General features: G+C 43.5%; 2 protein-coding genes across 10 annotated transcripts in view; one reads left to right on the top strand and one right to left on the bottom strand.

Moving 5' to 3' along the window:
• Positions 1-14,727, top strand: part of NMNAT1 (nicotinamide nucleotide adenylyltransferase 1) — a 243,300-nt gene that overhangs the window by 107,289 nt on the left and 121,284 nt on the right. The gene's annotated exons all lie outside the window — the stretch shown is intronic.
• The window catches only part of LOC147710673 (uncharacterized), a 134,075-nt gene that overhangs the window by 59,681 nt on the left and 59,667 nt on the right, over positions 1-14,727 (bottom strand). The window contains exon 4 of the mRNA XM_086921380.1: positions 13,832-13,962. Within this exon, the coding sequence (XP_086777506.1) occupies positions 13,832-13,962 (131 nt within the window). The remainder of the gene's footprint in view (positions 1-13,831; positions 13,963-14,727) is intronic.

Raw genomic sequence — 14,727 nt, 5'->3', positions numbered from 1 at the left:
AAGGGCAGGGGAGGCCAGCAGTCGGCTCCGGCGCCCAAGGGCCAGGCGGGGTCTAGGCCCTAGGAACTTACTTCCCCCGGATCAGTTACCCACTCCGGTAGGGGGAAGCATACAACTTTTTCTGGCAGAGTGGAGAAAAATTACTCAGGACAAGTGGGTGCTGAATATTGTTTGCAATGGATACAGTCTTCGGTTCACCAGCCCTCCTCCGGCTATTCCCCCGGTCGGCTCGCAGTTTCAGCTGCGCGAGCTTCAGGCGGAAGCGGATGTCCTGTTAAGGAAAAGAGCGATAGAAGATGTACCTCTGTCTCAGAGAGGAAGAGGTCTGTACTCCCGGTTCTTTCTGGTTCGCAAAAAGGACAAGAACGAGTTCAGGCCCATTCTGGATTTGCGACAGGCAAACAAATGGATTTGCAGAGAAAAGTTCCGCATGCTGTCGTTGCATCAGATTTATCCTCAGTTGCAACAGGGAGACTGGCTTTGCGCTATAGACCTACAGGATGCTTACTTCCATGTGCCCATTGCACACAAACACAGGAAGTTCCTGCGGTTCCAAGTCGGCACCAATCATTATCAATACACAGTACTCCCATTCGGACTGAAGTCTGCGCCGAGAACGTTCTCGAAGTGCATGGCGGTGGTAGCAGCACACCTGAGGAAGAACAAGGTGTTCGTCTACCCTTACCTGGACGATTGGTTGATCAAGGCATCCTCCTTCTTGGAAGCACGAGCACACTTCCAGAAGACGTGCGTTCTCTTGAACAAGCTGGGGCTGCACATCAACATGGCCAAGTCTGTCCCGACTCCGGTCCAATGCATACAGTACTTGGGAGCCTCCATCAATACGCTGTCAGCAAGCGTGTCTCCTTCGGAAGAGCGACGATTATCACTCCTTCGGAAGGCTCAGGCTCTTATGACGACTCCATCTACAACAGTGAGGACGGTGTCTTCTCTACTGGGATCGATGGCCTCTTGTATCTTCCTGACGCCACACGCACGGCTGCACATGAGACCGTTGCAGGAGTGCTTGGAGGACCAGTGGGATCAGAGGAAAGGATCTTGGGACGACAAGATTCGACTGTCGCTGCATGCTCTTCAGTCTCTGAAGTGGTGGTGTTCGGCGGAGAATCTCCTCAGAGAGGTTCCCTTTCACAAGGACATTCCCACGCAGACTGTCGTGACGGATGCGTCTCTTCTGGGATGGGGAGCCCACTCCGGGACTCTACAGATTCAAGGCACGTGGTCACCGATGGAGGCCACGTATCACATCAATTTCCTGGAACTCAGGGCTGTTCACTTGGCGCTGAAGGCCTTTCTTCCGTCCTTCCAGACCAACTCTCTGCTTGTACAGACGGACAATACCACCACGATGTATTACCTCAACAAGCAGGGGGGCTCGAGATCGCGCACTCTGTCGCAGGAGGCGCAGACGATCTGGCACTGGCTCCTGGCCAGAGGACTGACGATAACGGCCACCCATCTACCAGGTGTGCAGAATGTTCAGGCAGACGCACTGAGCAGACAGCTGCAGGAAAACCACGAATGGGTCATAAACGACGAAGTACTAGGAGAAGTCTTCGCAAGGTGGGGAACTCCAGACGTAGATTTGTTCGCCACCGCAGAAAACAGCAAGTGCAGAGACTTCGCCTCCAGATACTTCCAACAAGGGACTCTGGGGAATGCGTTATGGATCAACTGGACGAACAACTTTCTGTACGCCTTTCCTCCCATTCCCCTGATTCCGGCGGTGCTCATCAAGCTGGCCCGGTCCAGAGCTCGGATGATACTCATCGCCCCGGAGTGGCCCAGGCAGTGGTGGTTCACGGACCTACTTCACCGGTCTCTCCTTCCTCACATTCGGTTGCAGTGCAGGCCGGACCTTCTCACGAAGTTCGGGGGACGGATGTTACACCCCAACCTCTCGTCTTTGAGTTTGGCGGCATGGCTCCTGAGATAGTGCAATATGGCCATCTGAATCTGCCCGATGATTGCATGGACATACTGAAGGAGTCTAAGAGACCTTCCACTCGGACTTCATATGCTTACAAGTGGAAGAGGTTTTGTATCTGGTGCCAGTCTAAGAACCATGATCCTACGACCTGCAAGGAAGATGTCATCCTTCCTTACCTTTTACATTTGGCGCAGTCTGGCCTTAATGTCCATTCCATTAAGGTTCATCTTGCTGCATTGACTGCCTACAGGAAATGCCCTTCACAGACTTCCTTTTTCCAGATCCCTGTGATCAAAGACTTTCTGGAAGGTTTGAAGAAAGTATTCCCTCCTGTCAGGCTTCCCTCGCCTTCATGGGAATTGAATGTGGTGCTGTCCAGATTGATGAAGGAGCCTTTTGAACCTATTCATAAGGCTTCGTTGCAGCACCTGTCCTGGAAGGCGGCGTTCCTCGTGGCCATTACATCGGCCCGCAGGGTGAGTGAAATTCAGGCGTTGTGTTGTAATGAACCTTATACTGTATTTCATGCTGCTAAGGTTGTTATGCGTACTCACCCTAAATTTCTTCCCAAGGTTATTTCTGATTTTCATGTCAACCAGACTATAACTTTGCCTACGTTTTTTCAGAACCCTTCATCCCCAGCGGAGAGGTCTCTCCATTCCCTGGATGTTAGGAGGGTGTTGAAATTTTATCTGGATAAAACCAAGGATATTCGTAGGTCTGACCAGTTGTTCATCAATTATGGGTCGGTCAGGACGGGTCTTGCGACCTCGAAGCAGTCCATCTCTAGGTGGATTGTGTCCTGCATACAATTGTGTTACCAAAAGGCTAATAAGACCTTAGGAGGTAAGCCTAAGGCTCATTCCACCAGGGGCAAAGCTGCCACGACGGCTCTGCTCCGTAACGTGCCGATTGCTGAAATCTGCAAGGCAGCCACTTGGAAGTCGGTTCATACCTTTGCTAAGCATTACTGCCTGGACACTGATGCCAGGGCAGACGCTCAGGTTGGCCAGGCTTCGCTGCGGAATTTGTTCGCACAGTAGTGGCGTTATGTATTTATTCTCCACCGCCGCTTTGGTGTGGGGATGGGCTTGCCATTCTATTCACTAGATTATGACTATACACAGAGATCCCCTACTACAGAAGGAGTAGTTTCTGTCCTGTAACTCCAGTTCTGTAGTAGGGGTATTTCTGTTATAGTCATAAGCGCCCGCCCTCCTCCCCGGTGGAGATTTTTTCATCATACAAGAATGCGACAGGTCTGGCGTGCTTCGCCTTCAAAAAGAACTGAAGTAAGAGGGACCTGCTATGCATTCTGGGATACTGGGAGAAGTTCTGGAAAGTTCTCTTAAAGGCACAGTATCCTATTTAAGCCACATAATGGCAGCCTATGGGGCTTGTCTGTCCCTGCCTTCCTCTCTATCATTCCTGAGTCTTTGACTGGGGGAGGCAGGTTTCTCTATGGTAGAAACTAGCAGGCTGTACTGTGTGTGGTGAATTTTGGTGGAATTTCTAGTTGAAGTACTGGACAGTGTAGCCTGTGGATATAGGCTGCATTATTTGTCTTTAAATTTTCTCTTAAGTGTCTTTGCAGTTTCTGCATTATTTTGACAACTTAAGAGATTATTTTTGATTGCCGGGGTCCACGCACATGGGCGGGACTATTCACTAGATTATGACTATAACAGAGATACCCCTACTACAGAACTGGAGTTACAGGACAGAAACTACTCCTTATTCAACCAAATACAACCACTAGCTGTGCGCCACGCCATCAACTGAACCAGTAGCTAAAAAACATTGGCATTTATAATGCTAATAACTGCAACTCCAACAAATGCGAGGCCTATTGCATTTGCAATGCTTGTTTTTAAAGAACGTTTGTGTCCTTTTCATCATCAGTCTCTCTGGAATATCACCTGTATCTCTATTTGGTTTGAAGATGTGGCCACCAAAACTTCAGATTGTGCCCCAGGTGTTCCCACCAGAACAGGACACAATCCTATGCATGTGGTATCAACAACTGAAAACAATGCTCCAGATGAGGTCTCTTAAAATCAATACTGTGCACCTGATGAAATGCTGATATTGATGAGATGAGTACAGTTAATGAGATCAATTTTCATCTGTATACATCACCTTTTATAGCCCAGTATTTATTCAATTCCTATACCCTTTCTCCTAATTCACTTACTTTGAGGTAATCCAGTGTTATAAACTGAAGACCCCTTTTCTGTTTGATGAGTTTCCAGACCTCACCTCTTGTACAGCTCCTCATGAATTATGTGTCTTAGTGTCTAAGACAGGATACAAAGATGGTCTCTTTAGTTCACCACTCAATTGCCAGAGGAAAGAGTTCTCCTTCCAATACACAAGGTGCTACTCTGCACAATAATACACATGGGAAATGTGTGTAGTGTCTCCTTAAGAGGATCCCAGCCAGTAGGGGAGAGACCAAAACCTCTTCTGCGATCTTGATGGTTCTAGATCATAGTTTAGAGCAAATCTAAGGTTGATAATCAGCTCACCAAAACCACTATGAATCAGGATTGAGGAAAGAACATAGGAAAAGTCAATAGAAGCATGCCCCTGCCAATGAGTTCTACTTTGAATCCTGCTCTTAGATTTTACATTTAGCTACTTTGAAGTTTACTGCAGTGAACATAAGCTGCAATCTCCATGATAGCTCTAGCAATATTTCTGAATTAAACCACTGTTTACCATCAACAAGCAGGAATCCTTCCCTGACGGGTAGTAACATTGTTATATATATTTTTTTTAGGAGTAAATTACTTTTTTTGATTTGGTTTGAATCATAAAAAGTGCGGGTTAACCGCTAAAACACGTAAACACTTGTGACTTAAAATTCATGAATAAATACAAGTTAATTAATAAACTTTCCATTTAAAACATTTTTGATCATTAAAACAAAGGAAAATAGTACAATTAGTGCCTTTTAGTCTTATAGTAGTTATTCTAGCTTGAGGAATCTGATTCTTATTCTTATATTTGCTTCGAGGTGAATATCTAAGCATTTTCTAGATCAAGTTCCGTGTCTTTCTTTTCTAGCGCTTTTGCAAATACAAAGTAAGTGGAGCACTGATTCGTCACCTTGTCCGCAAAGGCGGCAGTCCGTTGAAAGCCAGGTGCGTTTCCATTTTGGAGTTAAATCTTTAGTTGGGTACACTCCCAGTCTCAGTAAAATTAATTGCTGTTTCATTCGGTTTGCAAAGTGTTCCAAAAGATATGGTTGGGGCTTTAGCTTTTTATATGTCGGCAGCACCATCCATGCATTTGTTTTCGTGGACAACGCAGCTTTATCCTGGTCTTGAGACATTTGGTTAACTATTTTGTTGACCAATTGTTTAAACTCCGGGTAGGACGGTGTAGTATGCCATGCTTCCTCTAACTTTAAAGCCTCAATTGATTTTTTTAAAGAACGAATAAACCGAATTAGTCAGTTTTGATTGCTTTTCGACCTCCAGCCAACAATAATGTACCAGGGAGTCGTCCTCTGCTGCCCGCATTCTCCAATAGTATTTGACCAGCGCTCCCTGTCTTGCCATGATCTGATTTTTTTAGCCCAAATTCAAGTCTGATCCGGTCTTGAGAGATGTGGCGCGGGATGTTAAACAATTTTTTGAAGAGGCTGGTTTGGGAGATATTCAAGGATGTTGCATCCTTTGCATTTAAGAGTTAGGAACCATATGTGATTGCGGGTAAACATTTTGATGCCACAACCTTTAATAAGTGGGTAGTGGACCTGTCACTAAGTTTTTTTTGCAAGCTTTTAAATGCAAATAATAGTTGTGGGGCATCAAAAACGCTAGGGCCGTTCAGATGGTTGAAGATAGGTTTCTTAGGAAAATCCTATCCGTCCCGCAATCAACAGCCAATTACATCGTCCATCAGGAATGTGGAGTTGGCTTTGTTGAAGATGTAATCGCAGTGGCACCACTGCTGAAATGGATAGTGACCTGGCTAAATACTGATTTGGTGTTAAATCATGACATCCTAAAAGACTGTATGGCACTAGACCGTGGGCATTGAATTCCCTGGCTCAAATATGTTCAGAAGTTGTCAGATAAGCTGGGTAGACCAGAACTATATAACACTCCAGAAAAATTATTAAGGGGAGATATAAAATGGGCCAAGGAAACATACCTGCATATAGCTACTGTGGCCAGAGATGAGAGAGAGCTTGAAAAGGCAACAGTAAGGGCTCATCAGTTGCGGAAAACTACACTGTCCATGGAACCATACTTTGGTATTGTCACAAACCCTTATCACTGATTTTTATTGATTAGATTCAGACTAAATCAATTCCATTTCCTTCTCGGTGATAAGTTAGGTTGGAAGAGGGCTGAAGATCTTGGGGCTTGTACCTGTGACAACTTCTCTGGGCAAGACACTATGCACTTTATGTTTTTCTGTGAGTACCTTACTGACATCTGGAAGCGCTTTATTTTTCCAATTTTAACTAACGAAGGTTTTATGCAAGTTAGGCCAGCCTTACTCTACCTGCAAATGTTGACAAATGAATGGGAAATTTTTAATATTGCTAATTTTCTCGCCGCAGCCGTAAGAACTCTAAGGAGAATAATCTAATACCATAAAACCATGTATGTCCCTCATTGCTGTGTTAAGATGTAATCAGCAGTAACTGTTTTATTCATCTTTTTTATATGTATATACCTGAGCATTAATTGTTTTTTATATATCATGGTTTTATATTTGCTGATATAAACTGTCTTTTTGTATGCTTTTATGGTTTGAACATAAACCGAATAAAGTAAATTGACTGACTGAAATATTAGTTGTTTAGCTTTTGTTTTCTGGTGTTCTTGATGTTGCTTGTAATTAAGATGGCTATCCAAAGTTAATCCCAAATACTTGTATGTCCCTTCGTGGTCCAAGCTGTTGCCGTTGATCGTCCTAGTGAATTTTGGTATTTTTTTCTGTGGACTGGAAAAACACATGACCTTTGTTTTTTTTAAAGTTTATCTGTAGTTGGTTTAGGTCTGTGTATTCTACCAATTTGTTTATCAGTCGCTGTAGGCCACGATGCATTTGGGATAGCAGCACAATATCATCTGCATATTGCAAACTTACTGTTCTCACATTCCCCAGTTTTGGAGGATCACCTAATGTTGAACGTAGGTGATAGTCTAGAACAGCTGTATATATAATAAATAGACAGGGGGCCAAAATGCACCCCTGTTTTAGGCCATTGGTGGTAGTGATTTTGTTTGTTAGACTTCGACCATCTCCCATTTTTATTTGAACCCAGGTTTTTGAATAAAGGTTGATTATTGCATTCAATAGGTTTGTGGGTGCACCCCAGGATTCAATTTTTGCCCACAAGGCTTGTCTAGGGACCTTATCAAAGGCCGCCTTGAGATCCACGAAACACGCATACAATACTTTAGAATTTGTGATAGATTGGTTAGCCAGGAGTGTGACGGCGGATATGTTTGCTAACGTGCCCATTCCGGCTCGAAAGCCTGTCTGTGTGTTGGGGATCAGTTTGATATTATCTACCCAGTCTTCTAGATTCTTAAGCAGGTTTGCAGCGTAAATTTTTGCCTCGACATCTATGAGGGCTATTAACCTGTAGTTTAAGGGATTTGCGCGAGCCCCTGATTTAAATATTGGATGCAATATGCTTCCTCGCCAGGAATCGGGGATGGTATGGGATTCCAAAATGTTGTCAAACAGTAAGGCTAGATGTTTGGACCAAAATGATTAATCTTTTTTGAATAGGGCGTTCGGCAGACCATTGGGTCCCGGCGCCCCATCTGATCTCTGTTTTTTTATAATGTTCTTTACTTGTTTTTGTGTGATCTGGTTATCGACAACAAATTGATCGGATTCTGGTGTTTCTGGGTGGTCTTGCTGCAATTTTCCTTCCATTTGTTTTTCTTGTGAATTACTGTGATGTTTCAGGTACCGCTTGCTGGTCGTGTGGTTTAGGGCCTGCGAGGTTGGTTTCAATGTCTCTGCCTTCCTCTGCTCTCTTGTTGAAATCTCACTGAGGGTACTGTGGTTTGGTTGTATCGCCTTCCGTATTTCGTTTTCAGTGGCAGCTCTGGGGGCTGTCTGTGGATTATATGTAGCTTCTATGTGTGCTCGCCATACAGGCTCGGTTATATCAGAGTTGAAATGCCGATTTTTTTCCGTTGGATAAAAAATTAATTTGGGCCCAGAACTGCTTAGAATTTTGTTGTCGACTTACATGGAGCATTTTTGTCCAGAACTGCACATTATATATACGTTTAGCGTCCCGAGTCTCTTTTTTTAGGTCACTTTTCATTTGTTTAATTGTTGTCAGGACCTCCCGGGAAGGTTGTTGACCATGAGTTCGCATTTGTCTCAATGCTTTGTTTAATTTTTGGTTTTTTATCCTTAGCGCTTTAGTATACAATTCTGACACGCTGATCCGGGCCGCTTTTTGGTTTTTGGAGCTGTGTGTAAACTTTCTGTTCAAGCTGTTAATTAAGGACTCCCAAGCCTCTATCCCCAATGGTTTTGCGCCTGTAGGGGTCAGGAAAACTGTGCAGGACTCCATGATTTTATCTACAGTATTTTCATTCCATATTAACCGATTTAAATTGTACAATTGAGTAAAATGCGTCAGGGCTCTTGATAGCAGAGACGTTTTCCTAAAGTCAATTAATGTAAAAGATTGGGGATAGTGGTCACTTTCTACTATCTATTATTTGAAAATTTGTGATGCTGGAGAATAAATCTGGATCAGCTAAGGTGAAGTCAATGATTGCTCCTGATTTTGCCGTCACTCTTGTGAAAGCTGCCGGGCTATCTTGTGGACCTCGACCATTTAACGTGTATAATGCTTGTTTGTCTAGCAATGCAGCGCATTTCTTGCCCGATGTGTCACGTCTAGTTGTATTATCACTCCGGACGGTTATTCCATTTGGTAGGTTTTTCTCTTGGGCTTGCATCAAGTTCATGTTAAAGTCTCCAGACAATATTATGTTGGCATGTGGGTGTATTGCTTTTAGAGTTTTAATAGTGGCGGCCAATTTTTGGATATGTTCCCCTTATGCTTGTGGGCTGGGTGGATGTAGATATTCATTATTATCAATGTACAAGTGATGTGAACTACGAATTTAATGCATTGCATCCATCTCGAGTCTAAGTCAATGTTTTCTTCTTCCCATCGGATATCTCTGGCAATGTATATTGATAAACCACCCTTGGCTCTTCCGTGGGCTGACTCCTTTTTATCTAGATGTAAATGTTCTTTATAGCCTACAATTGGGGTATGTGTTGTCTGCCAGGTTTCTTGCAACAGCAGTATATCGTACTGTAGAATGAAGTCAGCAAAGTCAATACCCCCTATTTTAGAGGCTAGGCCATTCACATTCCAGGAACAGATGTAGATATCCTGCGCTGTTTTTGATTTTGTTTGGGATTTTGTTCATTCAGCTCCTTGTTGTGTAATTGGCGTTCTCCAGTGTTGGTTGACCTCTTTTTTGATTTTGTCTGGGTGTGAAATTGTAATTGTGATTTGTCTTGTGAATTTGACGTCATCCTTTATTTGATCATGAGTCTCTGGGCTTTTTGCTCCTTTTAAGATACCCTCTATCCGGTGGGGGTGTTGTAGGGGACTCTGGTAACGGGGAGGTTCCACCTCTTTTAGTTCTATACCCCATTCTGCGAATACCTCCTTGTGCCTCAAGATCTGTTCAGTGACTGAATAGTTTTTCCAGATGGCTATTGTTTTTTCGACTCCAATTTGGTTAGGAGTAGATTTGAATTCAATTCTTTCCAGGTCACTGGATATTATATGGCTCAGGGCTGGTAAGGATTTGAGTAGCTTTATAATTGTACTTCGATTTAATATGTCATGAGTTCCTCTCGATTTATATTGTGGAATCAATTCTATCTGACTTTGAGCCGTGAGCGATTGTTTTTTGTTATAATCGATCGGGTTCCCTGTTAATAGTTCTGTTGGGTCTTGTCGATGTATTTTACCGAGCTGGACTGATTTGACTTGGTCTTGTTGTATCTTTTCAATAGGCTCTATAGTGCTATGGAACTATGGATTGTTTTGAGTTTCATTATTATAATTTCTTGTCCGTGATTCTCCTTTCCCACTTGTTGCTATATCCTGCGCGGTGGTTTCTTTTTCCTTTATAATTGGGTTTTTAGAGGTTTGCATTGTATCTGATTTTACGATTTCTTTGTTTTTGGCTTTGTCTTTTTCCTTTTCAGCCGACGACTTAAATATGTCATAAATTTTATTAGTTGACAAATTTCCATTTTTTGTTTTGTTTTTGCCGTCGTGATTTCTTGTGGCTGCGGTTTCTTTTAATGCCAAGATTTTATGATTCGTCATGCTGAGTGTGTCACTGCTACTTTCGTTATTTTTATCCGGTCTTTTCTGGGTTGGTGTCGGCAAAGCTTGTGGGGTGACTTTGTTTGTTTTACTTTTCCTTGCTTTCCTCAAGCGTTTGCGTTCCCGTTTTGAAAGAGGTTTTGCAAAGCTTTCTTGTTCCTTGCTTTGTACCGGTGCCTTCGATGGAATGCTTTGATTCAGGAATGGGGTTGAGCTTTTTAAATGCGGATGTTCCTCTGTTCGTTCCCAGTCTTTCTCAATGACTGGCAGGTTATTTTCCACTTTTAATGGTTTAATGTTGGTGGTAAGGGTATCCTTGTTGGTTCCGTCTACCTCCTTGAGCTCCTCTTCCGTTGAAGTTGTGGAATTTAATTGTGTGTCCCTTACTACCCCCAGCAACTCTGACATTATAGTCGGGACGGTTGCAAGCTTGCCGATTATTTAGTGGCAATGACACGTGTAATAAGTGATGTCCCGTGCTTGCTGTACCTTTGTTATCATGGCATTTAAGTCATGTAGTTTTTTATCTATTCACTGCACGTATAAGGCTAGTGAATTTAATAGCTCGACTTGAGTATCCAGCTTATCAGCGTGATAGTTGCAGCTGATCCAATCGTCTTCATGGTGCCTAATAACTGATCCCAAAATGGTCCAGTTGATAGGTTTTCTTGTTGTTCCTTGAGGTATTGTCCCTCTTGTTTCTTAATGCATCGTCCTGGTGAGGGTGATTTTTGTGGTTCTAGGTGGCTGACTAGGTTGAATGGTTCAGTCTCATGGGAGGTTCTGAGAGGTGATCCGTTTATCTTGCTTTGACATGACGTCTGCGTCAATTGCTGTGCTATTTGAAATTGCTTGATTGATAGTTTCGGATTTGTGGCAAGTTGTTCCTGTGCGTTGGTTATTTGGCCCGTGATCTGGACAAGTGGTAGATCAGGTTGTGGGCCTACAGGTATGTTTAGTTTTGCATGCGAGCTGTCAAAGCTGTCCTGATCAAGCACCAGGTTATCCTCCTGGCTCTGTTCTTCACAATGCTGCTGAGCAGATTGTTAGGCTATTTGAAGTTGTTGGTTTTGCTGCCTTAGTTGATTTGTTTGGGCATGGCAAGTCCATTGTTTGGGTGTAAGTGCTGACTCCCGTTTAAATCCCTATTCGTTATGGACTACAGCCTGAATGGCCTGTTGGTGGAGCCCATGATGAGCGAATAATGGTCTCTTAATAAAATGAGTACAACTTGCATCCTCTGATACAGACAGCTTAAGGGCCTTATGTTCTGTGTCCTCATTACTTATTGACCTACTGACATTGTCCTTATGTATCTCATTGTCTGCGCTGCCCCCTTATACTTGTACTCTTTCGCTTCTTTTGCCTCCTTTGCCTCATTTGCTTCATTGGCTGCCTTATGCATCTTTTGCTTTCCTGGGGATAAGCTGTGACATACTTTTAAAAAATAGGTAATGAGAGCCCATTTGCTGCTTTTGATGTTGGTTTTAATAGGGGAACTGGTTTCCCTGATGGGGGTATGGTTGTTTAATTGGGTTTTATCCTTTTCTGTTTTGCCCCCCGTGTCTTTTTCCTGTTTGTAGTCTAATTCCTAAAACAGTTCCTGCTCCCTTTCTCTTAACTTACAAAGCTTTTCCAATTCTGGTTTGTCCTCTGTTAAGTCCTCTGTTAAGTCCTCTCCCTCCTCTCCCTCTTTTTCAGGTTTCGAGTGCTGGACGCCTGGTGACTCCCTTATTTTCCCTGATCTCATGGTGATCTATTGCGTACACTTTCGCAAAAAGTTTTTTAATTCAGGGGTACTGGGCTGCTGGCGTATTACTGCTACTCTTCAAGGGTTCCTGGTCCTGGTCCTCTGGTGCACCAGCGTGGGGACCAGCGTGCCTTACTGTAACTTGTGCAGGGAGGTTGCTGGTGTTTTTGCTGTGTTTTGCTGTCACTGCTCCATCCAGTGTGGGGGTGTTTCACGCAGCCTTTTTCTTCTGCCACTGTCGCTGCCACTGACGAGGGCTGCTTGCTGCTTTATTATTCTTGCCTCTGCAGAGGCTCCTCACGCTGCTCCTGTCGCCCCTGTCGCTGTGCTTGTGCTGCGAGAGTCTTGCGGCTTGCAGCTCCTACCGCTGCTGGAGGGTGTAGTGATTCGCGGCTCCTGCCGCTATGGAGCTCCTGCCGCTGTGAAATCCTCGCGGCTCCTGCCGCAGCGGGAGGGAGTAGTGGTTCGCGGCTTCTGCCGCTATGGAGCCCTTGCGGCTCCTGCCGCTGTGGAACGCTCGCGGCTCCTGCCGCAGCGGGAGGGTGTGATGGTTCGCGGCTCCTGCCGCTGTGGAATGCTCGCGGCTCCTGCCGCTGTGAGAGGCTGCTGGGACCGCTGTGAGAGGCTGCTGGGACCGCTACCAGGGAGCTTGCGGCAACCCGCTGCCTACCACTGCCTTCCGAAAACCTGCAGCTGTCACTGCACGGGGTGCGTAGGAAATTATGTCGACACCATTGAACCATACAATGTTGGCCAGCTGGATCATATATGCGTTGAGGAGCGTGGGGCTGAGTAAATGAGCCCAGAGTGACATTCAGTGGTCAAATGTGTGACTTTTTTTGTTATTACAGCAGTGCATTGTGCTGTATCCTTCACAGATGTGTAGTGCTTCAAATAGCAGGTCTTACTATTACCAAAGCTAGTATTTTTTTTGTATTGACTTGTTTTGTTAACGTGCTCTTTTGCTGCCTGGATTTGTACAGGTACAGTGGACAAAATGGTTCAGATAGAATCATTGTTGAAGTAAAAGGACATGCAATTACATAATTGCTTTGGATTGGTGAGAAGATGGTAAAGCGTATGTACTGGTATGCCCATTGGGACTTCTAGTGGATTTCATTATTGAACTTCATTCCAGCAGGACTCCGGGATGGGAGAGATCACCAACAAGGCAAGAAGTGATACAAACATTATTAATTCCACATCCAGTGGCAGAGCAGAAGGGATGTGTCAACTCTCATCACCCTGTTAGCACGTATCCCTAAACTCTGAGTTCTGCTATAGAGAATGTTCTGGGGTCTTGTCACCGATATTCTCTATTTGGCTTATTGGTACTACCTATCTTTACTGAGTTAAGAAGCATAAAAGGTGGGCACTGCCAATATAAGAATCTGTAACCTGCAGATTGCCTACAAATCACATCAGCATTGACTTAAAAGAAAGAAATGTTATGCCCGTTTTGGTCCTATGACACTGTATTAAAAATCATGTTTATAAAATTCCTCCCTTTGCCACCTATTTGCGAACTTTTGAATTTAATGGGTGTAGGGGTAAGAAAGGGAGGGAATAAGGGGTTTCATATCGTTGGACTTTGGAATGCAATGGGGTCAATTTTTGAAAATACATTTGTACACATCAGTGAAATGCCTGAATGTATTAGTATAGAATTTAAAGTCCACCTCAGCTGCTTACAGGAGTTTGTAAAGAAGAAAATATGTAATGCCTCCCTATACGTGAGAATGAACAACACCCACATAGAACAACTTACACATTGTGAGGCCAAACATGTAAATATTGTAGTACAGATGCATTCCAACAGAGAGCTGACACCAAACACGTGGAAGACAACCTTCAGGACCCACGGTATATGTTCCATCCGAGTGAGGATCAAAGCAAACCCTGAGAATCAATAAGCCAAAAAGTGAGATACAGGCAAAGAGGGATAAGAACGAGTCATCAGCTGGAGAAAGTACAGTGTACTATTCAGTCAGTCCGTCAAGAATGCTTTATTCGGCAACTTAATGTCATAAAAGAACACAATACATTAAAAATTACATTTCATTTATAAAAATAAACCTGTCATAGTATTAACTTGGTGGTCAGCTCATAAGAATCCAGACATAAAAAAGAAACTTTGTAAACAGGATTCAATGTGCAAATAATTAAAGTGCATACAAACTTTGCTAAGCATACAGTACATATTTTATGTAAAGTGCAGAGTGCTGTCAGCTAAACTCGTATTAAAAAGTAACACATATTCGTATGGAAGAGCAAAATATATTGAAACATAAGACTTCAAACACATCAATTTTTAACATCCATATAGGGTACCATGGCCGATTCTACCTACAAATAAAAACATTTTATAAAATGTTTAATACAATAGAAACATTTCAGGAGCTAAGATGATCTTAACATTTTTTGCACATTTGAGCCTCCTAATAAAAACATACTAGACACCATATAATCAAGTTAAAAAGCTTCGTTTCTTTCTACGCCGAATGGCCCCAATTGCGAAACTAGCCATTCCAAAACAAACCATGGGAGAAGCTAGCATCTGAAGATACGATAGAGCTTGTTCAAAATTGCAGTTTCTAAGCAGTGATAAGACAAATTTCTTACATAGGGGGGGGGGGGGGGGGGGGGGGCATAATAATCACATAA

The sequence above is a fragment of the Lissotriton vulgaris genome, chromosome 5, assembly GCF_964263255.1.
Source record: "Lissotriton vulgaris chromosome 5, aLisVul1.2, whole genome shotgun sequence".
Taxonomy (NCBI): Eukaryota; Metazoa; Chordata; class Amphibia; order Caudata; family Salamandridae; genus Lissotriton; species Lissotriton vulgaris.
Note: the sequence above shows the minus strand (reverse complement) of the source record. Positions and strands in the feature narration are given on the sequence as shown.